Here is a 26,501-nt window from a genome sequence, read left to right as displayed (position 1 = left end):
ACGAAAGGATCAAAATGTTATCTAAATCCCTACAAACCTTCGAGAGACACCATAGTCATTCAGGACGTATTGATTTTTTCCATTTGACTGCTGCTTACGAAATCCCGTTATCTGCACACGTGCACAGCTCTTCCATACCTTGTGCACCTTGCACAAGTACCCGTATTCGCAAGGGAAATCTAGGCTGTTGTTTTCGAAGGATTATCTTCTCTCGACTAAATTTTGGGTTTCCCTTTCGCGACATTAAAATCACGGAAGGCAAGAGAACGAGGCGCAGGTGGAAAATGGACGCTTCGCGGAGGTCGCTGTACAGGTAGACACGCTTCGGTGAAGAAACTGCAGACAGAGAGACGGAAAAGGAAGAAAAGGAATAAGAAGCTCGGAGTAAGTAAGAGATAAAGTTTGAGAAGACCAGAGTCCCGAAAGAATCGAAAGGTAGGTCGAGGTAAGGCTTGTGCGTAAAAACCGTCCAAGAGGAAGGAGGTTTGCGAAGGACAGAATCGTGGAAAGGTGAGACAGAAACGGAGATAGAGAGATTTCGGAGAAGAGAGGGGAGAACAGGAGTCGAGTGGACGATAGAGCTTGGCATGGTGGAAACGAGCTACCAAGACGTGACGTATATAGTCCTGAAGAGTGTAGTATAGTGCACCATGGTGTAGCATGGCATAGTTAAAGTGGGAGAAACCGTGTATGACCGTCCTCACCGTAAGCCAGTCCCGTGTGAACGACCGTGAAGCGAACCTCGAACGAAACTCGATCAAGCTTCTCGAAGGTCTTCGTTCTTCATTCAGTCTCCTTCGAGTTTTCAACGAAATTCATCGAGAAAATTGTCCGATACAGTATCGCGAAATCTCGATGGAGGACGAATTTGATCATAGTCCAGTGATTCGAAAGTCGGATACAGCTGTGTACCGGTGGTAATTCTGTGTCAACTCGTCAACGCGTTTCCGAAGGTTCGATGAGGTTAAATAAACCAGCAGTGCGTTAAATCGATTTACTTTTGTGACAGTAGGTGTAAATTCTTCGAAAATCATGTAGAGACCAAGAAGGATAAGAGCGTTAATAGTCGGAGTATGTAATTAAAGTCGCGTTAAACCGATATTTCAGGTTCTAAAACGGAAATTTGAGTGAAACGTCTAGCCGTAATAAGGACACGACTGTCCGTGAGTGACATCAACCCGCATAAGCGAGATACGATGTCGAAACGTTGGTAAGCTTAACGATTCGAAAGCCGAAAAGCGCGAGAAAGTCAGGGGAAAAGTCGAAAATCGAGGGAGAGATCGCGAGAAAGGCGGAAAAGAAGGTGAGACGTACCACGTTGGCCGAAAAAGCTGACTCGTTCTTGTTCACAAACACGAAAACACACCGGACTTAGCAGCGGCCAAGTAGGTCAACCGGCGTGCGCGAGAGTGCGAGACCGAATCAAACGGACGAAGAAGAGGAAGAAGAAAAAAAAGAAAGAAAAGTATCGACGGGAGAAAGATTGGACGAGGGAAGGAAGGAAAGAATGGCGAGACGAGGGCATTCGAGTTTTCACGATGCTCGACGTTTTTACTCGGCATAGGTTCGCGATCCAAAATGGCGGCGATCGGCTGGTACCGTGGCACGATTTACAACGATAAAGACTGGTCCAACCACCACCAGAGCCGCTAAAGAACTTCTTTCGAGTGTTCTTTACAATTAGCCTGACCTTGATCAGGAGGTGCAAACACCGTTCGACCACAACGTTCAAGGATACCAGGATGCCAGAACTCGGGGGGTCGAAGGTCCTCGTGATCTTGTCGCTGTTAGTTCTTCTAGGTAAGTGGATGCTGCTTTCAAGGTTGATCGTAAGGTGCATGGAAGGGCAGATACAGGTGTAACGGAACGAGGATACGACCGTTCCAGTTGTGACGATGAAAAGTTTCGCGTTTCAAATACCTATCGAATAGAATTTGAATCTTTTTCAGCACAATGGCACGATTTCTAACCTAATTAGCGTACTCAACTTTCGCCCGAGTTTCTATCTTTGGAGAAACCAGCGTATTGCAGTACGTATTGTCGCTTAACATCTGTCGCCAGTCGAATAACGATGCAAATACTCGAGAAATGAATGCGTGAACCTGTTTGATCGGACTTTATCAAAGCAGCCACGTGCGGTCGAGCTTTAAACCGGTATCTTGACCTCTGTCGAAAATTTCTTGACGTTCGAACGACAAGATCGTGAGGATAAAACACCGTCCTCGGAGTGTCAACCAGGCTACGGTCAAAGAACAGATATTTTTCAATGAGTAACAAAAGCTCGTAAAAGATTCTTAGGAATATTTGCACCCTTAGCACATAGCCAAGGGGTCGTTTCACGCGAATAATTATATAGATCGAGTAATCGACTCGTTATTATAGCGGAAACTGATAACTGGCAATGATTTACTATCTACTACGATGTAGATAGGTAAGTAGGTACACATCCGGCTCGACCAAAGAACATAAACAATTTACTATGAGAATTCAGCGTGTGCGGTATAACATTGTAACCAGAATTCATGGAGTGTAGTGGAAAGGAAAAAAAGAGAAAAAGGTTCGTCGACCTGTGGAGAGTTATCTCGAATATAAATATTCAAAAGTGAGGCAAAGCTCGCCGTAATTAATTTCTCTCGTCGTACGGAAGTATCAGGGTCTCCATTGAATATGCTTCGCGTTAATAAAACTCGAGTAGTTTCAAGACGAAATTCGTATAAATGTTTTTACACGATATTTCAAAGAAACACGCGTTATAGACGCGTTTCAAAAGAAACACGGGAGAAAGCTGCAAACATGACGCGCACTCGTGTCCTGGCACGTACCTCTTACTCAGAGATTTTCACATCCTAGATTAAAACGTTCGTTCGGAAGCGCTAATAATCATTTCCACATTATCAGTTTGTCGATACGAAACGGAATAAAAGGTGAAACTTTGAAACGAAGAACCTCGACATCGAGTAACGAATGCGTGGACTAAAACGGTTCATTGACCTATGCAAATTGGACATTTTTTGGATACTAGGTGCGGTTTCGATGATCAAGGTCCTCGGGTCGTCGACCAGAATTCGATGCGATCAAACGAAATCAAAGACGGTTTTTACGAACTTTCTTCTCCCAACTTGTAACTTCCTTCGACTGGTTTACGCAACGGCAGGAATTTACACGAGACGTTCAACGTCATCGTCGACGCGGATGAACCGCACCACAAAGAAACGTATCCGGCATGGGGTTTCGTCACTCGACTTTCGCCCCGACGCGTTTGTCGTGAAAGTGTCACGAACAGAACACGAAAGTCGATTGATTCATTGTTCGAGATTTTGTTTGCGCGGTAAAGAGCAAAAACTTTTATAAAAATGATCATCAGCGATTGACGGCGATCGGCACACGAATTATCTTTTCAAGAGACAAAAAACCATCGGAACAGAAAGTTGGGTGCGAATCGTATATGCTCCACGTGGCGGGGAACGCGTTAACGAGTCTCGAGAAGCACGTGTCGAAGGTCGGCTCGACACCTGTCGAATCTCGAGGATGGAGCTACCAAATGTCGTGTTCACCAGCGAAAAGAATAAATATTGGGCTGGAATGGTGTACCGTTAACTCTGCCGTTACCGCCTCGAGTTACCGTCGCATAGCTCGGTCTACGGTCTTCCACGGATAAACCCCCTTCGACGTTTCTTTCTTCTTGCTTCGAAGTCGTATCGTTGTTAGAATTGCGTCACAGATTTCAACGACCCAATTTGCAGCATCTTACAAAGTGTTACGATGATACACGAAAGTAGAATGGGGGATGATACTGCGAAATAGAAATCGTGGAATAATTTCTTTGTTCGTTTTGGCTTGGAGCTATCTTTTTAATCGACTATGAAACGTAACTAATCGAAGAAAGAAAGAAGAATGGAATCGCGCGTATTAAAGGCAATTGGAAGCAATCAGTATGAGAATTAATAGACTGGGAAATAAGGTCGTTAATCCTGTTCACGCGAAATTCCATTAATGTGATTCAGTGATAGGTAAATATTATCGCTTCATAGATATCCCGGCGGGTAATCGAAGGTATCTAGAACCGGTTGTTAGAAACAGGGAAAAATACGTATCGAAAAGGATGCGCTAAGGAATTATTACACTAAGGTTTGAATAAACTGTATACAATATATTTCCAATGGAAAATGCAATTTATTGACGCGTGTGACCGTTTGGGACGTTCTAATGACTCTGAGGGCCCGTCCCGTTCCGCTAGCCCTGCAGCGTACGTCTTAGTCCTACAGACGTGGGTGGGGGTGACAACTGACGCTGTCCATACCCTGCCTGTAGTCCTGTCGGTTTCGTCGCAGGAAATTTCCACACGTCTTACATTCGGCCAACCTGCCCCACTTGCTCATCCCTGAGCAAATAATCTATTTCGGTTTCTAGAACATAAACAGAAACACGCCCCATTGACATACAAATCTTTCAAATAACTTAATTCTCAAGTAGTAAAACCCTTCTTAACAATAATTAAATAAAATTTATGGCACTCATGTCCATTTAGTCATATCACAGTTGGACAGCAGAAAGACGCAGCCTTCCCGCCTGAATGTGATGTCTATGACTCCACGACCCGCTACGCCTATGGATTGAGTCTTCCCACCAAGCAAGAACTCCGCTCATCTCTCAGTCCGGATTCAACCTCTTGTCTGTTTTCCTTAGTCCATTATCTTTCGACGCAGCGATGTCCACTGAAGTTGTTCTGACCCGCTGTCCTCTCAGTGATGACCGCATGTATCATGTTATGCCGTGACCTCCATCACAGACACAACACCCAATTGTCCATCGGGTTGTGACCTCCACCACAACCACGACGACCGAGTTCCACCCAGTTGTGACCTCCATCACAACTGTAACAACCAGCTTCTTGTCATGTTATGACCTCCATCATAACACAACAGCCAGTTCTTTGCCATGTTGTGACCTCCATCACAAACACAACAACCAACTTTTTTGCCATGTTGTGACCTCCATCACAAACACAACAACCAACTCCTTTGTCATGTTGTGACCTCCATCACAACCACAACAACATATAAACTCAATGCTAATTATTCCAAGTACACCCCTTTCGTAACAGACCTCGACCAACCTTTAGCCGCCTACCTGCTGTAGTGCCCTGGAACCCTCCAAATCTTTCAGTAAATAATCCTCTTTTCCTACCTGACTATACACGCACGCTGGGGTTGACCAACAAAACTAACTATTCTATAATTCTATTATTCTACAGCCGCTACCCACGGTTTCATTCGATCGACAGCCACAACCGTTTTCGCTCGGCGACCCCCTTCTCTCAGATCTTCCACTTCATAGCGATCATTATACAATACCGTAACAACCCGAAACGGCCCCTTAAAACGCGCATGAAGCTTCCGACTGTCTCCCGTCGGCTGATCAGCGGTAATTTCAATCAGTACAACATCTCCTTTTTGGAACTTCCTTGCCGCTCGCCGTTGCCGATCATAACGCTCTTTCTGCTTACGTTGATCTTCCGTAATGTGTTCCGATATTTTCCCCCGAAGCGCATTCAAATCCATACGCTCAATTCCGTCCTGCACCTCTTCCAAAATCCATCCCTCTGCCGGATAACGCACCTTGCATCCAATTAACGCCTCCATTGGCGTCATTCCGATACCTTTATTATGCGTCGTATTCAGAACGCACTGAATTATTTTTACTTCTTGGTCCCATTGCTCAGGACTTTTCCCTGCCATCGTAGCAGCCAACGAAGCAACTATTGTTCGGTTATACCTCTCGCACTGACCATTTGCTCGAGGCGTAGCTACAGCATTCAACACATGTCGAATGCCATACTCCCTGCAGAAAACCTGAAACGCTCGAGCCGTAAAAGCTGTCCCTCTATCGCTAATTATACGATGAGGCACTCCAAAAAGATGCACCATGTCCAAGAGTATCTTTGCTGCCCGTTTTGCCTTCGTGTCCTTCACTGGTTCTATCACCGTAAACTTCGTAAATCCGTCCACGATAACCAGCAAATACCGATTTCCCTTCCTGCTTCTCTCGAACGGCCCAACATGATCCACGTGCAAAGTATGAAAAGGTACCGGCGTTTTCTCTATGGGATGTAACTCTCCCTGTCTCCGGGCCCCAGTCCGCTTATAGTACGCGCAATTCAAACATGCATTCACATACTTTTCCACGAAAACATTCATGCCCGCAAACCAATAGTTTTCACGAATACGCCGAAGCGTCTTTTCAAGCCCTAAATGCCCCGCATCATCATGACACAGTCTACAAATTTGAAAACGCGCCGCACGTGGTACCACCCATGGTGTTCGTCCGTCCTTCAACCGCCTGCAAAGTTTCCCTTTCTTTATTACATAATCCGCAAAATACTGCTTCGTTTCGCCCTCACGAATATTGTCTATTAGAATTTCCCGAATCCGTCCAAGTTGTTCGTCCTGCATCTGAGCCGCCGTAATCCAATCAGCCTCGGTGATATCCACAGGATGTACATCAACCGTTTGCACTGGGTTCCTACTCAATGCGTCAACGTGTTGCATCGCTGAACCTGGCCGATACTCAATATCAAACTTATAATCTTGGACTTCCAGCCACCACCGTCCAATTCTCGGAATCAAATCCTTCTTAGTAAACGTGGTACGCAATGCATTACAGTCAGTGATAACTGTAAAATGTATACCAAGCAAATACACCCGAAAATACCGCAACGCAAGTACAACAGCCATAGTTTCCAACTCGTACGAATGGTATTTTTGCTGATCAACTGTCGTTTGCTTGCTAAAGTATGCAACTACCTGCCGCTTACCATCAGCTGCATACTGAAACAATATTGCCCCTAGTCCTAACGAACTCGCATCTGTATGCAATTCCGTCCGTTTTGCGCTGTCGAAGATAGCTAAAATCGGTCTCGTCGTCAAGATTTCCTTTACAGTACGGACAACCGCCTTCTGCTGTTCACCCCAAGTCCACGGTGTATTCTTCTTCGTAAGCACGGTTAATGGAGCAACCAGACCTGCATAACCCCTAATAAATTTTCGGAAGTACCCGGCTAGACCCAAGAACTGACGTACCTCCTTAACGGTTTTAGGGTCCGGCATCTTGAGAACGGCAGTGATTTTATATTCTCCAGGCCTTACACCATCCGCACTAATTTCCCGTCCCAAATATGTTATTTTTGTTTGCAAAAACGAACACTTACTAAGTTTAATCGTAAGATTCGCTTCACGCAGTCGACCTAATACCAAACGAAGACGCTCCAGGCCCTCTTTCACAGTCTTCGACGGGATAATTATATCATCAATATACGGGTAAGCAATTGAGTTTCGTAACGGCCCTAACACGGTATTTATGAGTCTCTGAAAAACAGCTGGCGCATTCGTCAACCCAAACGGCATTCGTAGAAATTCATAATGCCCATCGGGAGTGACAAAAGCTGTTTTCGGTATAGCTTCTTCGCCCATCGCTACCTGGTAATACCCCGAAGCCAAATCAATTGCTGTAAAATACCGATACCCTCCCAATCGATCTATCTGGTCTTCAATTAACGGGAGAGGATACTGATCCCTAATGGTAACCGCGTTCAACCGCCGATAATCCACGCAGAGTCGATACTCGCCCGTTTTCTTCTTTACAAGCGTAATAGGACTCGCGTATGGTGAAGTAGACTCCTGAATTATTCCGTTTTCTAACAACTCCTCTACGATTTCCCGCGCTGCTACACGCTCTACTTCAGCCATTCGATATGGACGATAAACGACCGGTACATCTGTCGTGCATTTTATATCCATTTTAACTAAACTTGTTTTACCCAACGACCGCATCGATGTCGTCACCCGATCGCTATATTCCTCAATGACTTTTATACAACCGATTCGGTCTTCTTCCGACATCTCGCCGCAGTCTAACGCACTCAAATCAATTACCGCTTCCGTCGCATACGCATCTATTATCAATTGTGGCGCAACCCCAACGCTCGATAATTCCTTGACAATGATCCGGTCCCGCATTTTGACCAAAATTACATGGTCCTGACCAATGAAATCTTGCCCCACAATTACTTGATAAATCATTGCCTCTGTCTCGACAATAATAGCAGTGACATCGGCGATCGCTTCCATGACTTGTATCGTCACTTCCGCCCTCAAACGATTACAGGATCCTAAACTCCCATAACCCCGCAATTGTATCAAAGGTCCCTCGACCATCTTGATACCCAACCGAAATGCAACCGCCTTGGAAATAAGAGTCCTCGCACTGCCGGTGTCCAACAGACACTGGACCCTTTTTCCATTAATTCGGGCGTGCATCACCCAACTATTATTATCGGGACTCACCTGTACTACATTAACCGCTACCTTCGCTCCGTAGCAGAACCGCTCCAGGTGCCCATCTTTTTGACATCTCGCACACCTCCGCCGCGGCTTCGAGCAGGTCCTCGCAGCGTGCCCCTCTTCTCCGCAGTTGTAACACACGAACTTAGTCGTGTGTTTTGACTGATCACCTGGCTGCTTCTTTCTGTTTGCGGCCCGCACCCCCGACGGCCCTGCTACAGATATCGGCGCCCGATCAGAAATCCGCGACATCTTTGCTACTGACACTCCGTCCGACTTCGGCATCGTGCCCATCTCCCGCATGGCCGCATACAATTCGTCGGCACTCATATATTTATTCGATCGTATTGTCCTTTCGATCGTCTCGTCTCCGATGCTGCCAATTACTGCATCCCTTAGAAATTCATCCGGAATGTCCACCTTTAACGCCCTCAGCTTGGCCAATTTGTTGAAACAATAGTCCCCCAGCTTCTGCCCTGGCTGAGCTGTGTAATTAGCAGCATCTCTGAACAGCCGGTTGAAGGGCAGGGATTTTTTAAAGCGAGCGACGAGCGCTGTTTTCAGCATCTCCCAAGTGGGATCACGCCGTTGCTCTTCATCGAAAAACTGCCGCGCGTGCCCCCGCAATTGGCGTGCAATATAACACGTTATATCTTCATCGCGCCAACCCCCGCGCCTCGCAATCCTGTCCACGTCACGCACCCATACTTCTATGTCTGCTTTATCGTCCGCCGGATCAAATAAAGGCACTAAATGCTCCTGCGCGGCCGGCCTATACCGCGCATTACACAGTTCTTCTTGTAATTTTTGGACGGTCTGAAGCAGTGCTTCCACCGTCGCACTCTCCCTCGTGGAAGACCTCCGCGACACCGATGGTGATCGCGACCTAACTCGCGACGATTCTCGCGAACGTCCCCCCCTCTCCCTTCGGGAGGATCGATCCCGCGATCGCCTCTCTGAACGACGGCGATCCGCTCTGCCATGATTCTTCGTCTCCTTTCCTTTTCGCGACCGTTTTTTCGAACGTCCCCGCGAATCTCGCGAAGACTCACGCGAATCTTGCGAAGATTCACGCGAATCTCCCCGCACTCGTCCCGAGTTTTCTCCTGAGCGTGCACGTCCCGAATCGCGCGAATCGTCCCTCGAGCGCACACGCTGGGATCTCTCCCTCGAACGTTCACGTTCCGTTACACACGAATCATACCGCGTACGGCTTCTATGTTCCCTCAGCTCACTCATGCTCACTACACACACTATCTGGAACTGTATATATATATATATATATATAACAGCACGTACGGCTTTCACAGTCTCGCACTTTGTTCGCCAGGTATATTCCTGTCACACGTGTTACCCACACACGCAACACCGAACACGTGGTAATCCCACTTCTGATATGTTAGAAACAGGGAAAAATACGTATCGAAAAGGATGCGCTAAGGAATTATTACACTAAGGTTTGAATAAACTGTATACAATATATTTCCAATGGAAAATGCAATTTATTGACGCGTGTGACCGTTTGGGACGTTCTAATGACTCTGAGGGCCCGTCCCGTTCCGCTAGCCCTGCAGCGTACGTCTTAGTCCTACAGACGTGGGTGGGGGTGACAACTGACGCTGTCCATACCCTGCCTGTAGTCCTGTCGGTTTCGTCGCAGGAAATTTCCACACGTCTTACACGGTAATATTTTTTACGGACGTTTTGTACACAACACAGAAACTATGTTACCTCGTTACCTCGTGAGCCGCACGCTGTGTATACCACGAACTTCACGCGAGCTCTTGCATTTTCTCCAAGTTATTCGTCCGTGTCAAGACAATCTTTCACCGAAAAAATATTATAAACTGTGGCTCGTGCAAAGTTTCACGAGTGAGACGTTAAACGTTGCTATCGTTCCTTTACAAATTATCGTACTAGCCATTATAGGTCAGTGTTCGATAATCGCTAGAAGATGCTATTAATACGAATCCAAGATTCGGACGTCAGCACTGCATGAAACTCGGTGACTTCAAAAATGCTCAAGTCTTTATTTCGTCGATTTAGCTGAACAAGTATCGAAGAAAAGTCCTGGTGAATTCTACTAGACAGCGAAATCGCTGAAGCTGTTAAAATTCGCGTTGCTAATTATTCCAGGCAGTTGATTATCCCGAAGGGCCAGACACAGGAAAGAGCCTTGGGCCCGCTGAACGATTCAGGACACGAGTTTCGAACCTGACCAACAGACTGCATTCCTCGCTGGTTGGGACAGAATCAACGATGCAATTCACCTACATTCTCACGGGATCCCATGCTCTCACGTTAGGAAGGTTATGGTGTTCGCAAACACCGTTATCCGTTCGCGGCATGCGAGCCGCGTTTATAATTATTATTTAGACGATGTTTCGATTCAAATAGGAAACGAAAGTCTTGTTAATAAATATGTTACAAAATTGATTCGTCGATCTTATTATCTGGAGAGATCTTAAAGGGTCTATTTCACGCGATGTCAAGAATGCGAACTGTTAATTAAATTTCCATAACTTTAATCCTAATACTTGCTACAACAAAATTATTGGGAGTGTTGACAAGTTAATTGTTAACCCATTAAAAGCTGCAGCGAACCCGAACGTGTACAGCTAGTCATATTACAACGCTAATTATTAAGGATACGATCAGTTAAACTTTTTAGACTGGTACTCTGTATGGTCGATACAATATTAACTGAATTTTTTAATGGTCAGAATGGTAATTAGAGGTTCATACGGCGCTCAACGCGGTAATTTTATTGCATTATCTTTATCCGAATTGATCACGCTTGTCGCGCGGTTCAGCAAGTGTGTTCCGAGATACGGGCTGCGTCATAATTTACCCAGATTCTCACGCTGTTTCGTAGCATCTTCGTTATTCTGAGCGTAATGCATACCTCGGAAACTAAGTTAGCTGTTTTACTGTAACCTCGGTTACAACGAACACCGTAATCTTAACGATAACACGGTGGTCGTAGCGCAACAACAATGGTTGTACGGTTTCCGCAAGGGAAAAGGAACAAAAATGAATCGAGACACGGTGTGTAACTGTAATTCGGATCAGGAGATCGTAATCCTCGTACGAATTGATTATACATGTATATATATGATGATAAAGGACTGTTACGGATAATATATAAGTTTTCACGAGGTACCCTGCCATTCTCGCATTTAATCTTCTCGTTTTTTTCCTAAACGGCTGTTCGAGTCTCGTCAACTGCATCTGTTAAGTTTAATTTCCATAGAGGTGTTTCTCCAGCGTATCAGAGAACATCGAGAGCATGATGTTCGGCGAGTAGAACGAACCAGCGGTCAGCTTAATTACGGTTGCGAACGAACAACTGTTTGAAAATTCGTGTCGCTACGTACGTTTCTTAACGAGCAATTACCACCAGAATCTCGTTATTAAAATTTCTTCATTTTGCTACTGCTTCGTCATCTTCGTAGCTAAATTTTCCAATAAATATCTTTCAAATGGAAGTCTTTCAAGCATACATGTACATAATTACCATAGATGCGTTAATTAGGTACTGGTTAAAAAATACATTAAACCCAGATTGTATAAAACCGCGCAAAATATCTCGATAAAAATCGTGCTTCAATTTATCGATGAAACTACGTAAGAAATTTTTCATTTATCTATATAGCATTATTTAACGAAACGAACGTGCTCCGTTAGACCGTTGCTCTCGTTATCCCGTTAACGGGAGGAACTGTCTCGAGGCAAAGCATTCCACGAAACAGTCGGTCAAAGACGGTGAAAGGTTTGAAAAAGAAGGAAAAAGTCCGCAGGAAAACGATACTATAATATGCACACTTTCTACGAGACAAAGCTGAACAACGTGTCGTTCGTCTGTGGCTTGCTGCGTTCGATCGAAGCGAAACGCGTGTGGTTGTACGCTGCACTCCGTGTTCAGTTTCGATCGAAACGATTAATTATCTCGGTTAGTATTTCAGATTTTCACGCGATATTTAGAACGGCCAGAATCGTTATTATCGTCTGACTATGATCTACACGTACACGGACCACGCTGCAAATTTTAGTTTCACTTAAATTGCTTCGCGCGTCGTTGAATCGCTGCATGGAAATCTTCCATTGTTCTTGTCCCCATCTTGCCATGGAATTTCAATGTGTTTGCATCGAATACGACGGTGTGCTGTAGGATACTTTTCCCCTGATATGGGAAACCGTATACTTGCTTCGCTGGTTACTTCCTTTTAAGGACTCATTTTGAGTCGATTTTTAAAACGATACATCCTGAAGCAAAGTAAATAAAAATGTGGACAGTACTCGAGGCGTACGACACGAACGAACAGAAAAATGTTTTCTCGTCGAAAAATGAGTCGACTGACGGGTTACGATCTCCGAATAGATCGTAAACAGTTTGATTGCGTAATAAAGCGTAATCCACGGGACGAAACATTTAAAAGGCTCTTCGTCAGGATTCCGTGATTGATTCCAGACAAAAAGGCTGGTCGAATATCGACGATGTCGATGAACCTTTTTTCTCTCTCTCCGCAGAAAGCGGAAGGTGTGCGACGCGAAGAATGTCGATGGAATAAAAGAGGGACGAGGAAAGAGATAAGTAGTAGTAATTTCATACTCGTCACGTCCACGGTTGGTCAAACCACTCGATACTGGCCTCGAGAATGTCAACCGTTCGAGTACCGTTTCCCTTACCGATCGTCCATGGATCTTCGCGATTTTTTGCAGGTATCGACTTGCGAACCCTTCCACAATGGCTATCGACAAGTTTCTTACGGCTTCGACCGGCTGATTTAAGTTAAATGCACGATCGATCGATCGAACGTTCGAGGAAACGTGAAATTATATGGCCTGTATTCCTTTTTCGCGGTGATTCTTTGCTTTTGAAGATGGAAAAGCGCGTTAACAGTTGCTAATGATGGAATGAACGATACTACAGATAGGGAGTATCCTTCTTGTGCGAGTAATTAACGTCGCGTATTGTTTGCAACGATTCATTTGCATATGTTTTACTATAATCATCTAAATTTCGTTTATAAATCATTGTTAATCGTTGCATAGGTGTATCGGCTATCCAGAACGATCGAACGTCCTCTCGTTCCTCTCAAGAAGACATAATTCTTAGCGCCAGCTCGTACACGGGTCCAGAAAGGACGTCCAGCGTATCTCACCGTGATGAATCGCCTATTTTCCAAAGAACCGTTCCAGCGTTTCAACTGGAAAGCTCGAAAAGTATCAATAGCTACGACAAAGATGAGATCAAATTCGAAGAAAGAAATACGAGGCACGACATATCCATCGACGAGCTAACGTCATCGAAGCACGTCGATCACATAGACGGGAACAACATCGAAGTGAAACCTGGCGAATATTATCAGTATGTTTCTAAAAACTCAAAGTTTCGTTAAGTCAGAAGCTACTAGTTCTTATTCTCTTAACAGTATAACACCGACAACGAGCGAATCCGTGTCGGGGGAAGGACTAGGGGCTCCGCAGGGACCAAAACTCTTGTCGGAGCCCCACCAATTGGCTGGAGTGTCAAACCAACAGGCACATTACTTGCAAGCAATGGATCAACAAAGACGAGCTCGCCAAGAGATCCCCAGGATCTATAGCGAGCACGCTCCACCGCCTATCCTGCAGACCGCTTCGCCAGGACATCGACAAGCGAATCCTGATATACAGGACATCATCACGGGTATCGTCAAACTGCTGAATGGAAACGTGAACGTCGCCGCTAACACGGTCAGGCCTCTCAGACCGATTCAAGCTACCAGGTTAGACTTACTACACTAGTTGTACACGTTTACGACGATTATGATCAATCCACGAATACATAAATGCCTGTTTTAGGATCAACAATAGGGGGCCTCCAAGAATTTCTGACGTACCTCCGTTACCACCGGATTTCGATACACCTGGAATGAATCCTCCTCCTCCGCCGGATCATCCTTATCCCTTTGAGAAACCACCAGCTCCCGATAGACCTTTGATCAACCAATTGCCGCCAGAAAGACCAATCAGACCGTTTGTGAACGGTGTTCCATTGCCGGAACAAATCGTACCGCAAGGAAATCGTCCCTGGACTTGGAATCGACCTGGTGAGTATCTCGATCGTGAGTTTCTATTTGTGTACATTTATTTAACTATATAACGTTTCTGCAGGTTCAAACAGAAGACCAATACCTCCGTACAAACCGCTGCCTCCATCGTCAGAATCCGTTTTCAATCAGGAGAAAGAACAAGAAGACAAAAACACGAAACCCGACGTTCCATCGACGGAGGAACCTTCGACAAAGAAAGATCAAAGTGAAACCACCCCGCACATTTCCGAGAACGCAACCAAGAATCATCAGGAAGGTGATAATCAAAAGACGAAAATTGATGCGAAGACCACGGAGAAACCAGTTACCGAGAATATTACGAAAAATCCTGAATCAGGAAGTTCCACGAAAAAGGAGAACAAACATCAATCTCCGTCTAAAGAGAATAAAGTGAATCATAATGCGTCGACAACGGAATCGAACAATGTGAAAAAAATAAGTAACACGAAACAGGAAGATTCACCGAAGCCCGTGATACCGCTAGAAGTTTCATTGAAACCTACGAAATCCATAAAAATCACCGATACCCAGAGACCCAATTCCAGTATAAACAACGAAAAATCCATCAACAAATCGAGCATGTCCAAGACCCCGATAAAATCCTATTCTACGTCCACGTTGAATATCGAGACCAGCTCGTCAGTCCATGTAATCGAACCTACAACCACAAAAACAGTCGTTCAATCGACCGCAATCTCCGAGAATAATAGTGCAAGTTATACATCAATTGCGCCTAGTACAGTGGCTTTAGAACCGAGCAAATCGTCCGATTTTGAAAGTACGATGACTGTATCGAATGTGCCAACGCCGACAGACATTTTACCATCGATTTTTACGAAAAGTTCGTCGACTCTGGATAAAAGTGTAGTTCATACGACGGCATCGAATACGTTTACAAAAAATTCAGGTACGATGTGTACTAGAATCTTTTTTGATAGAGTAAGAGTAACGGTAGCAGAGTAGCAATTACCGATTGCATTTCTACAATTAGGTTTCGTTTAAATATAAAAAGGCAAATAAAATTACAAAGGTCGTAGAATCCACGAAGCTCGCGACCGTCAAAGTGTTAATTTCCTTTGCACGGCCTATCATGCTCGATTAATTTCCTTTGTAGCCCCGGCGGATCGCTATGCTTATCGACCCAGACCTGGGATAGTCCTTGACGATACCTTGGATTACACGGGCACCCAAGGATTGGCTACTCAACGACCTTACGCACCACCGAGACATCCACCTCTCGGTGATATTTTTGATGTCACGGTCTCGGCTATTCAAGGACCCGGTGGTGGGACTTCTGGTAAACATTCATGCGTTTAACCCTTTCGCCGCGTTTCACGTGTACACGGTGTTATCGATAATCCACTGCTCATTGTTAACAGGGGAAGGTGTGAGAGTACCGGTAAATGCGGGAAATGCGGACGTGATTCTCACATCGGCGGTCGAGGGTCAAGGATTCGTCAGCATCGACGGGAAAAGAACATACTTGAACCTATTCGAGAATACAGATCGAACCTCGACGCACGTGCAAACTCAGCCTCAGCCGACCAGAACGCAATCACCGGCCGTTGTTGGCACAGGGTTGGTATCCTTAACCTTTTCGTTGATGTACATCTTAAAATAAATAAATAAAAACAACTCGTTTTTCCCGTAAAGGTTTGCAGTACCACAACCTGATCCTCCTACAGCGACCCCAAGGCCGAGTGGTCCAATACGAAGGCCTACGTTCCACAGAAGACCCACTCAACCACCCGTTAGGATAGACACGTGTATCGTGGGTGACACCAGCACTTGCGACATTAGTCAACACGAGGCGTGTGCAACTGTTCAAGGAGTGTCTGCGTGTCATTGTAAGCCAGGATATGCCAGGCTTCAACATTCGTTACCGTGTAAAAGTTCGTATAATCATGAACCCACTTAAACCAAATTCGATCGAAACAAGCTAGATTCAACCAGTAATTTCTGTTGCTAGAAATCATTAGCATCATGGTGTCGATGAGAGTGGATAAAATTTACGACAGGAAAGTTGTCTGGGACCGAGGATTTACGGACAAAGACTCTGAACCTTACCAGACTTTGGCCTATGAAGCAAATCGAGCTGTAAGTCGAAGTAACGTTGTGCTTTATAATTGAAGAACATAGGAAATTCGTAACGAGGTTTGAAACTTTCTAGATCGAATCTGCCATGTCGATGACACCGTTTTCGGACGAATACATGGGATCCTTGATCAACGGCGTGTATCAAGGGGATATAAGCCAAGGTCAAGGGGGTGTCTTTGTTAACGCAACCCTGAAGCTCACTTACGAACCGAGAACAATAAGACCAAGTTTAGCAGGGGAGTTGCAGAGACATCTGCTCGGTGTTATTCATAGAAGGAGCAATAATATAGGAAACAGTGCTCTCTACGTCGATAGTCCTGCTGGATCTATATCGAACTTACAAGGTCAGCAAAAAATACCGCATGAGTCATACGTATATTTTACAAAACAGTACGATCGATTTATATTCTTTGTAGACTTGGACGAGTGTGCTTCGTCGGAATTGAACGACTGCCATTCCTCGGCAATTTGCACCAACAATTGGGGAGGATTTACTTGTACTTGCAATCCAGGATTAAAGGATCCTCACAAGGATGATCCTAACGAATCTGGTAGGACTTGTATCTCGTGTCCTTCGACTTATTGCAACAATCGAGGCTCTTGTTCTTACCAGGGCGATCATATGCAGTGCACGTAAGCGAATCAAATTTTTCGCTAGCAGAAAAGAGTACTCTGTACTTATATTGATCATTTATTTCGAAGGTGCACTGGTAATTACTATGGTGCTCAATGCGAAGTAGATGGGGAGGTTCTGGGAGTAGCGATAGGAGCCTCCGTAGCAGCTTTAATCATTATAGTCTTGACATTAGTCTGTCTGGTCATGTGGAGGTAACAGTAAACATACATCTTGGCAAGAATTATTTTTACGAAGCAAAATAATCGAACGTTACTTTTTACATGTGCTATAGCCGTCGGTGGTCTCGTGAACAGAAATCGGTCGGCTCTCCGGTATACGGTTACATTCAGGGAGGTATCCCTGGAACGCTTCCAGGAACTTTGGCGAGGGTAGGTTCTGTGGGAACTCTCGCTTCCGTGAAACAAGGACCACCGACTAACTTGCCACCCTACATGTGGGCACATTTTGGTGACCATATGGCGACTGCTAACGTATATGCTGTAAGTTATAGGGTTGATAGGTCGAAGGAAGGGGGTTAAATTTATGACCTTGCTGTTGAAAAGCTAATGTTGGCTTAGCTTAGACTTTCCTTTATTTGCACTTGAAACTGAAGATTTGTACGTAGTGTTTTATTTTATCGACGAGTTGTCAAAACCTTCAGCGTTATCTTGTATATACAGACGGAACCCATGGGACCAACGCGGCCGAGTTCCGCCGTGTTTGGGTACCCACCACTCAACGTTCATGGAACGTTACCACCGGTGCCTTTGCCAAGACTTCAAGCACCACCAAGACCACGACAAAGACACCAACCTGATCCCGACAGCTCGGACTCCGAGCCACAGGATAAGGACAGAGCCGATCTGATTCCGCAGCACAGTGCTTTTCACGTTCCCAGGCCGCGATCTAGATCATCTTTGGCGGTAAGAATCGATTTCTCGATATTTCATTTTCGATTTTCAACCTTACCATTCGTTCCTGCACTGTTTCGTGCTCAATGGCGCTTCTATTTCAGAATCAAAGCGGGATTTACAATGACGTGGAGTACGACCAAGGTGACGTGCACCATTTATCGAAAAACAATATTCCGATGTCTACTTACAGGCCGTATTATCGAACGTGAAACGTGTAAAAAAAACTAACTGTACCGTTTAGAATGACAGAATTGTTAGCAAAAAGAACGATAGCGAGAAAAACTGAAGAGAGAATGAGTTCATTTTACTTTATTCGAAGCTGTGAGTGCTGTCAATTGTTTAAATAAATCTAGATATTTATAGTATTAACATATCGAATAAAAAAAAAACAAATTGAAAAACAACGAAATTAATGCACCTGTGTACGTTGTACGTTCATACTGCAGTCTTTACGAAAATATTATTTTCTCTGTTCATAGTTATTCAAGTCGACGTAAGGTATCAGCATTACTAATAATTCCTAGTTACTTACTTGTTACTATATGAATATTTATTATCCTAACGTTACCCTCGATATAACATCTTGCAAAAATACCAAGGCTGGTTTATACGAACCTAGTGAAACGAAAGGTGCATATCGAACGACTAGTACTGAAGCAATCGCTCTTTTTTATTACTTTACCTTTAATCGTCGATAATTATTTATATCTCACAGATTAGAGATAAGCATCCACTAAAGGTGGCCGCAACTTAACGTTACTACTTTGTTAAATCGTGTGTTATCTTACCATCGTCGTTTCTACGATACTTATCGCTGAACCGATAAGCGATATACCATGTAACATAAGTTACATTACGCAACTTAATTGAAAAAAAATGAAAGAAAAATGTAATAACGTAGCATTCGTAGTTCCCTCTGGAAACAGAGCGAACGCAAGGATCAAAAGAGCAATATAAAATTTTAATGATAAGAATAATACTCGATAATGCGCAAGAGAGTGACATTCTAGGGTGTCAAATACCATCATTCACTTATGTAACTTTTCTGTAATTATACATTATATATTTTTGCAAATTGAATACAATATACATTTGAAAATCCATGCGCGTCGTCGCTTTCTCCTTGAAAATTCTCCGATGCCTAAAGGTACAATATCTCAACAGTGTTCTAATCGGATCATCGAAAGTACGCTGGAAAATACTGTGCGCATAATGAGCAAAAACGTTAAAACCCTTGTATCGTTATCAACAAACAGTTAGCTTCGTTAAGCGAAACACGTCGAACAGAGATTAGAAAAAATCGATTGTGCTGAAAATAAGAAAGGAGGTAGTGTATCGGGGGGGAATAAAAACGGTTCGTCAACGAGTAAAATTATCGCCGATAAAAAGTATTTAAAAGAAGAAACAGCCGGTGAAATCGGTATCACCGATAATTGAACTTCGATTACCATTTGGAAGCATTCGTTCTTCGTTTTCTTCGCTCACTGTATCAAATATAGAGACATGGCACCCGACCAAGGAAGAGGAGACAGGACCATGGAGCATAAATGGTCACCGTTTATAAAGATTTGAAAAAGTACATTGATAAAATTTCAAGCTGAGACGAATGGTGCATTCCACTCGTTTGTAACTTATCATAGACTCGAAAGACGAAGTTCATCATCGAACAGAGGTATCGTCGTTCTTCGTTTTTCATCAATTCTCTTCGTCAACATGCGAATATCGTGATAAAAGATTCGTGTGAACTTTTCAAATCGTACAACATGTAATATCGCAGAATGAAACCGATAAGAGGACGTGTCGTCCGAACGTGGACGTTTCTGACCAAACCTCCTCCCATCGACGTATCGAAATTGATACAGTATAATTAAATATATATATATATCAATATAATAAATATGAGAATATTGGTAAATATATGTATATATAATAACCATCATCGTTCTCGTGATAATATAATAATTTCTTCTGATATATATCTAGTAATAGTTTGAACGATAGAGAGATTAGATCTTTTTTTTCAACTTTTCTTTTTTTCTATACTCTGGTAATCGAAGGTATTACACGCTAAAAAAATCGGTCCCGGGTTTTTCCACGTACAATGTTCGTGCAAAAGCGACGTGACTGGTTCCCGCGTCACTGATCACGCTCGATCAGCTGTCTCCAAGTCGCAAACACGGTTGCTTACAAGTACGTATGCAAATATAGTAAATATATGATATAGGTGAATCGGAGAAAAAACACATGTTGATGATAAAGACAAAGAGATCTAGTGAAAGATTCTGGAAGGCAAAGAGTGGACGAATTCTTAAACTATCGACCTAGACTGTCGATTCCTCTTTCTCTTAACATTTTGGTTTGTCAGAAGAATCGATAGTCCGATTGTATTCGCTCGTTGATTATCTTTTCCAAACGAGATAGCGCGAGTTCGCTAATAAATCTATCTTTAGCCCGATGCTATTTGATATCGGATGCCGGATAATTATTTAACCCTCTTCTCATTTAACTCATTTTACTTTCAACCGAAATGTCTCGCAACGAAAGGGTTAAATATATCATGCAACTTCAAACAGTCCACCATACAGGCATCACGAATACTAGCTTCAGAGATTTCGAACGTTCGTTGTCAAAATTCATTCGATGTTGACATTTGGTCATGTGGAGCACGCCACTCCAGATCGAATTCTTCGATTCTAATTAAAATCCAGCTCGAGGAAGAGAAAAATCGAATCAACGAGCGAACACGCGATCATCTTAAGAATCAGTTGTTTCATCTTGTTTTCTCTTTTCTTTTTAGTACAAACAGTAGACAAGTATAGCGTAGGTATTCAAAGTAGAAAGTGTAAAGTATCACAAGAATTACAATAATCGTAATATATTACGGTTATATCGCAAAGATTAAGTTCTTGCCCTTACTATTATGTATATATCAAATTGCACGATAATAATAATAATAAAAATAATAGTAGTATTAATAATAAGCGCATTAGTCGCGTCTGTGCCAAGGACGCGAGCTAAATAGATACGATATCGTTCGGGAAAAAGATTATTTCTTTCTCGTCGATTTTGGAAATTGTCCGTAAATACATCAGTCTTTGACACAATTAACCATAACGATAAATACCACTGAGAGAGCAAAGCCGTGACAAAGGTTCACGCGTAATGGTAAACGTATGGTACGAAGACAAGAGAACACTTATATATATATGTATGCATACACACACATATATATACACATTTGTATATATAAAACCACGAATGATAACTTGGAATATACATATGGTCGAGCGTAACACGTGTAACATACAACAGAAACTAGTCTTGTCTCCGTAAGGCTCTGCAAAAAAGGTTTTTAAAATGGAAAGAAACAAACGTATCGGTATATGTAATCGGCGTATACAGTTATCGAGAAGAAAAGCAGGCGGCGCGAACGCGATTCAAGCCAAATCAATTATTCGAGTAAGAAGTTGCGTTTTATACCGACATAAGCGAACACGATAATGTTTCAATCAACTTATAATCCGAATAGATAGAAAGTCAAAGGACAAACATCGTGTAAAGTCAGGAATGTCTGGTAAAAACAATCGATCGGTTCGAAATTAATCTACCTTTGCCTGTAGAAACGCACGACTGCGACTTCGAACGATTAGCAACAACGATCAGGCAAACGTTATCGTGAAAAATGTTTTGTTTTTAACCCGATATATGTATCGACTGGCAAAGGTATATGCACCTAACCAATTCCCTTAGGCCATACGACGGGATGTTGACAATGGAAATCGAAGGAAACGATCGTTATCCTGCAGAACTTACTTAGCAGTTTACTTAAGTCGGCGTTGCTTGAGGCTGAGGTGTACGAGGAGCAGATGCGTTCGCGTTCGGCCTATGAAATCGGTCGAATAATTGCTCTAAAGTCAATAGAATCCCGAAACCGGTCCCTGGATCCATGTTAATAAAGGTATCCAAGTTATCCTTGCACGCTGGAACGTTTGCAAAACAAAAAACAGAGCAGTGTACTTGCGGTCAACAGAGAAATCGTTTCGAAGTTAAAACGAAACGAAAGGTTCAGGATTTATAAAGTTACAGAATGAATTTCAAAAACTTCGTATCCTGTAATCTAGTTTCGATGAACATACTTGGTGTTGAAATTGGTGGATAATCCGGTGGTGTCTTGATCCATGTGCCATCCTCGCGTTTCATGTGATGCCGATCCGACGCGAATTCTTTCAAGTACACGCTGGCTGGTACCAATCTGAATCTTCTGTGATGTTCGGGAGGTACCACTTCGTCCGATCTAAACGTTTCCATCGCGTATTTCCAGAAATGCGTGGGAAACGGCAACACGCTATCTAAATCGTATACGACCGCTCTTTCATCGGGTGCGTAGATAAGGATTACGTGGAAGTCCTATGGATACAAATAGATACGTTGGTATCCATTCCAAAAGGTATCTCAATGAAAAGCGAGACAATCGCAAGCACTATAGCGTGAAATGGCACTTTTGTTTGTTATTTGTTGACTGACCCAAACTACGAGCTTATCCTCGTCCTTTCCTGCCCGTTGTCGCCAAAGCGGTACACTTCGCCAAGCGTTGCTCACGAAAGCAACGTAACAATGTTGCAATTCTGATCCGTGTCTCGTGGCTACATCCTGACAGAGCTTCCATACATTTTCCTCGCTAAAATGACATAGTTTGTTCTTGCAGAACTTTAACGTTGAAACGCGCGTTTAATTCGTCGAAGATACGATGTGGTAATAACGCGAATAGACAGATATGATCATAAAAGGTGCACAGGACCTGTTGGTGTACTACGTGTTGATTATTAGGAAAAAGAAAGAAATAATCAAAGCACGGAAAATGAATATCGCCGGCAGCGATGTTGTGCGAAGTATCGGTAACGCATGCATTATTAATTAAAAAAACGAGCGTGGACTCGTATATTCCCGCTGACCTAACGATAACAAAAGCAAAATCACGATTCTACCAATAAACAGGCTACGGTATGCGCGGGATTTTTTAAAGTCGAGCAGACGGTGCACCGTGATTCGTGGTTATTTCGTTTGTATCAAAGATGGCGGCAGCATATCGCACTGCCGTCTCTGTACCACTGCAACGTATCGATCCGTAGCGGTGTATACCGCAATACGACACGTTTATTCGTTAAAAATCGATTGTTTCCCTCGTTTGAACGGCTTCGAGGAAATTGCGCCGAATAACTTACCAATAACAACTCGTATATACGCATTCTGACGCTTTTGGAAAAAGCTGCACCAGCGGCTTTGTGTGCCCGGTCTCACGAGGTTCTCCGGCCATTCTTTATTTACAAACTCGCTCACACTACAGAATCTGCGAATCGGATGCAACACGGGCCTGAATTGTTAGAACGTGCACAATTCCTCTTCCGAACCGTACGCGTACATCATACCGACAGCTCGAAGATCAGTCTGATCAGCTAGATAAACTCAAAACGACCCTATGCATCCGACTACTCGGAACAGCATTGTTTGACTACCGCTTGTCGCTGCTATTCTATCTGGCCTTCCTCTGTCCAACTCGCACCTGGGTCGCTGCATCAATACGCACGCGCCGAACCAGTCGATTTAAATCACTAAACTTTACGCATCACGATACGTTAGAAAAGATATTGCACAAATTGATAGTGTCGATGCATGCTCGTTTCGAGCAACCACTTTGAATATATCTTTTTTATCGTTGTTTCTTATTTTTTCTGTCGTTGGTTGTAACCTTTTCAATATCACAATTTCATAACGCATAAAGAGCGTATTAATTGTAGCGGATGACAGTAATTTCTAGAGCTGTCATAAAACGTTTTAACTATTGAAAGATTTTAATCGATAGAAAACGTTGAACCAGAACGCATTGTCTATTATGACTTATCGTTTCGAACTTAATGGTATTGCGAAACAGAGCGCTATATGACCGAAGTATTCCATTGTGTTGCTCAATGTTTATTAAAGTGTCCTTTTACACTTAATTGTGTCGCTGCGCACCGAGAGGGTTCGTTTGAAATCGATCAAATGCAACGCGTCTAAAGTTAGTAAGGCTAAGATTGACCGTGAACTTTGAGTATTGTAGAATAATATCGCGTGCGTCACAAACGCGAAATCGCGGAGATAAAAATTCGTCTCTTCATAACTGGTCCTCCACTGTACCGATTCGGTACAATTTTGTTTCGTTTTCCTACGTTCATTTCTACGTATTACGTGACAAATAATGGCAAGCAACGCAGCCAGGGCAATTTTAAAGCAAGGCAAAAGTGTTCTGCTAATATGTGACATGCAAGAAAGACTCGCTAAGGCGATATTCGAATTTGATAAAATCACGCAAAATTCAGCGAAACTGGTAAATATGGATGATGCATGCTATCAATGTATGTAAAATTTATACGGTTTAATAGCATTAAATATTTTACGTCGCGATGTTACACTTACAAAAATGTGAGGTTATGTAATCGACACATTTTACATATGTATAATTAATCTATATATTTGTATGTGTAGATAAACGCACTGAAACTTCTGGATGTTCCTATGATTGTTTCTGAACAACACCCAAAAGGTTTAGGAAAAACGGTTTCTGCTCTTGATATCTCTGGTGCCAAAGGACCATTTGAAAAGACTCAATTTAGCATGTGTACACCTGAAGTATGAGTATTATGTAGTTTTAGTTATATTTAATGTCTTTTTTAATAACTCTTTTACTTGTTTTAGATAAACAAAGAGCTATCTACAATTTGCTCTGGTCAGAAACCAGATTCGGTTATCCTTATTGGTATTGAAAGTCATGTATGCGTGGAGAACACAGCAATTGATTTAAGACAAAATGGATTTGAAGTGCACACTGTTGCAGATTGTTGTTCTTCGCGTACCCAAGAAGATAGACTATTGGCATTAGAGGTAATTGTAACAGAATATCAAACATAAGTATAGAAAAATGAATATCATAATACATTTAAATTATTTTAATAGAGGATGAAGGGAATGGGATGTCACATAGTTACCTCAGAAAATGTTATTTTTAAACTATTGGCAGATGCAAAACATAAACAGTTCAAGAATATACAAAGCTTGGTGAGAACACCATCACAATATACAGGTCTTGTACCTCTTTCTAAAATATAAATTGTGATAAAATGCAATGTTACTGTGCCATTTACAAATGAATTATTTTTCTAATTGATGGAGTAAGTATATTTTTATAGAAGGTATACAATGACTTAAATAATTGTAAGGTCATTATCATTTTGCTATCATTTATTAGAAAAACAATACTTTATAGGTAAAGATACAAAAATATAGTAGCAACACAATTAGATAAAATAAAAGATATATACGCAACAAAGTAAATGCTTTTTGTATTTTCTTTCATTTTGTTCCTGTGGAACCAAATCCTCCTTCTCCTCTAGTTGTATCGTCTAAACTATTAACTTCCTGAAGTTCAGGATACGTGATTTGTTCGCAAATAAATTGTGCTATACGATCTCCTGGTAAGACTTTAAAGTCTTCATTACTATGATTAAATAATACAACCCCCACATTTCCACTGTATTAAAAAAAAAAGTGATTTTAATGTCCTTGAAGTAAATATATTTTATGACTATCCATACATACATCCCACCTTTCACGAAACACACTTATTTTTGGAGAGTTGCACACATACATACAACACGTACACAGTATCTGATTATCATTATATCTCGCGATTTAATCAAGTTTTAAAAACTTACCGATAATCAGCATCGATAACACCGGCACCTACGTCAATGTGATTCTTCCAAGCTAATCCTGAACGAGGTGCAATTCTTCCGTACGTGCCTTCAGGAACTTCAACTTGCAAATCAGTTTTAACTAGTTCTTTACCACGTGCCGGCACGATATATTCATACGCACTGTAGAACAAACATACAAATAATAATTCTAATAATATCAGTGCGGATTATTACTCGGATAGCATAAAACAAATGAAAAGCCGAGTCATCGCGTAAAATATATTTACGTAGGAAAAAAGTTGAACGTAATTGTGTACCTTCTTAAATCATATCCAGCAGCATATTTTGATCCTTTTGTAGGTGTATGAGCTTTGTCTGTCAATTTTGCGAATTTCAATACTGTCGCTTTGTTTATCAGAGTCATGATGAGCTTAGACAATTCTTCTTTCTCGCCGATATTAACACTACGATAGAAATGACTGTTATGGAGTCCACTTTGCAAATAGATTTGGCGCCTTTTTCTGTTGGGACAATAATATACTCCATGACTACGTTAAAGTTGAACTATCTGCCATCCCATTTTTATTCATATTTATGAATCGAAATATTTACGGATTAAATATTATTTAAATAATAATTATTTATCATTGTAATATTTTTTATAGAAAAGGAAAATCTTCATAAATTGTGTTTATAATCGAGCATAC

General features: G+C 42.6%; 4 protein-coding genes across 7 annotated transcripts; 2 read left to right on the top strand and 2 right to left on the bottom strand.

The window, feature by feature from the left end:
* The first annotated feature begins 443 nt into the window (after positions 1–443).
* Positions 444–19,165, top strand: pwn (calcium-binding EGF-like domain-containing protein pawn). 3 transcript variants are annotated; one of them, XR_001096255.2, is made up of 16 exons: positions 444–1,800; positions 13,395–13,710; positions 13,775–14,110; positions 14,187–14,434; positions 14,499–15,344; positions 15,552–15,734; positions 15,817–16,015; positions 16,091–16,329; positions 16,407–16,534; positions 16,608–16,878; positions 16,951–17,167; positions 17,237–17,362; positions 17,443–17,650; positions 17,831–18,073; positions 18,166–18,385; positions 18,544–19,165. XR_001096255.2 is itself a non-coding variant. In XM_003704278.3 (15 exons), the coding sequence occupies exons 1-15, from the start codon at positions 1,743–1,745 to the stop codon at positions 18,271–18,273; spliced, it is 3,726 nt and encodes a 1,241-aa protein (XP_003704326.2). In that variant the 5' UTR covers positions 444–1,742; the 3' UTR covers positions 18,274–19,165. The 3 variants fall into 3 exon arrangements, 2 of the variants coding, with proteins under 2 accessions (XP_003704326.2, XP_076389062.1); XM_003704278.3 differs by having other exon boundaries at positions 18,166–19,165; XM_076532947.1 differs by lacking the exon at positions 444–1,800 and adding an exon at positions 12,696–13,296 and having other exon boundaries at positions 18,166–19,165.
* LOC143264679 (uncharacterized) lies at positions 4,154–10,421 on the bottom strand. The gene is made up of 2 exons (XM_076532964.1): positions 8,343–10,421; positions 4,154–4,406 (listed from the first exon to the last, which is right to left on the bottom strand). Exons 1-2 carry the CDS (start codon positions 9,576–9,578, stop codon positions 4,395–4,397), a joined length of 1,248 nt encoding a protein of 415 aa, XP_076389079.1. The 5' UTR covers positions 9,579–10,421; the 3' UTR covers positions 4,154–4,394.
* LOC100880119 (protein N-terminal glutamine amidohydrolase) lies at positions 19,097–26,315 on the bottom strand. Its single transcript, XM_003704143.3, has 5 exons — positions 26,112–26,315; positions 25,813–25,974; positions 22,589–22,742; positions 22,201–22,471; positions 19,097–22,044 (listed from the first exon to the last, which is right to left on the bottom strand). Exons 1-5 carry the CDS (start codon positions 26,216–26,218, stop codon positions 21,890–21,892), a joined length of 849 nt encoding a protein of 282 aa, XP_003704191.3. The 5' UTR covers positions 26,219–26,315; the 3' UTR covers positions 19,097–21,889.
* On the top strand, positions 23,847–26,297 carry LOC100880235 (isochorismatase domain-containing protein 2). Of its 2 annotated transcripts, none has more exons than XM_003704144.3 (4): positions 23,847–24,428; positions 24,587–24,730; positions 24,797–24,982; positions 25,055–26,297. In XM_003704144.3, the coding sequence occupies exons 1-4, from the start codon at positions 24,300–24,302 to the stop codon at positions 25,205–25,207; spliced, it is 612 nt and encodes a 203-aa protein (XP_003704192.1). In that variant the 5' UTR covers positions 23,847–24,299; the 3' UTR covers positions 25,208–26,297. The 2 variants fall into 2 exon arrangements, with proteins under 2 accessions (XP_003704192.1, XP_012142774.1); XM_012287384.2 differs by having other exon boundaries at positions 24,316–24,456.
* Positions 26,316–26,501: the final 186 nt, after the last annotated feature.

This window comes from Megachile rotundata, chromosome 6 (genome assembly GCF_050947335.1).
Source record: "Megachile rotundata isolate GNS110a chromosome 6, iyMegRotu1, whole genome shotgun sequence".
Lineage (NCBI taxonomy): Eukaryota > Metazoa > Arthropoda > Insecta > Hymenoptera > Megachilidae > Megachile > Megachile rotundata.
Note: the sequence above shows the minus strand (reverse complement) of the source record. Positions and strands in the feature narration are given on the sequence as shown.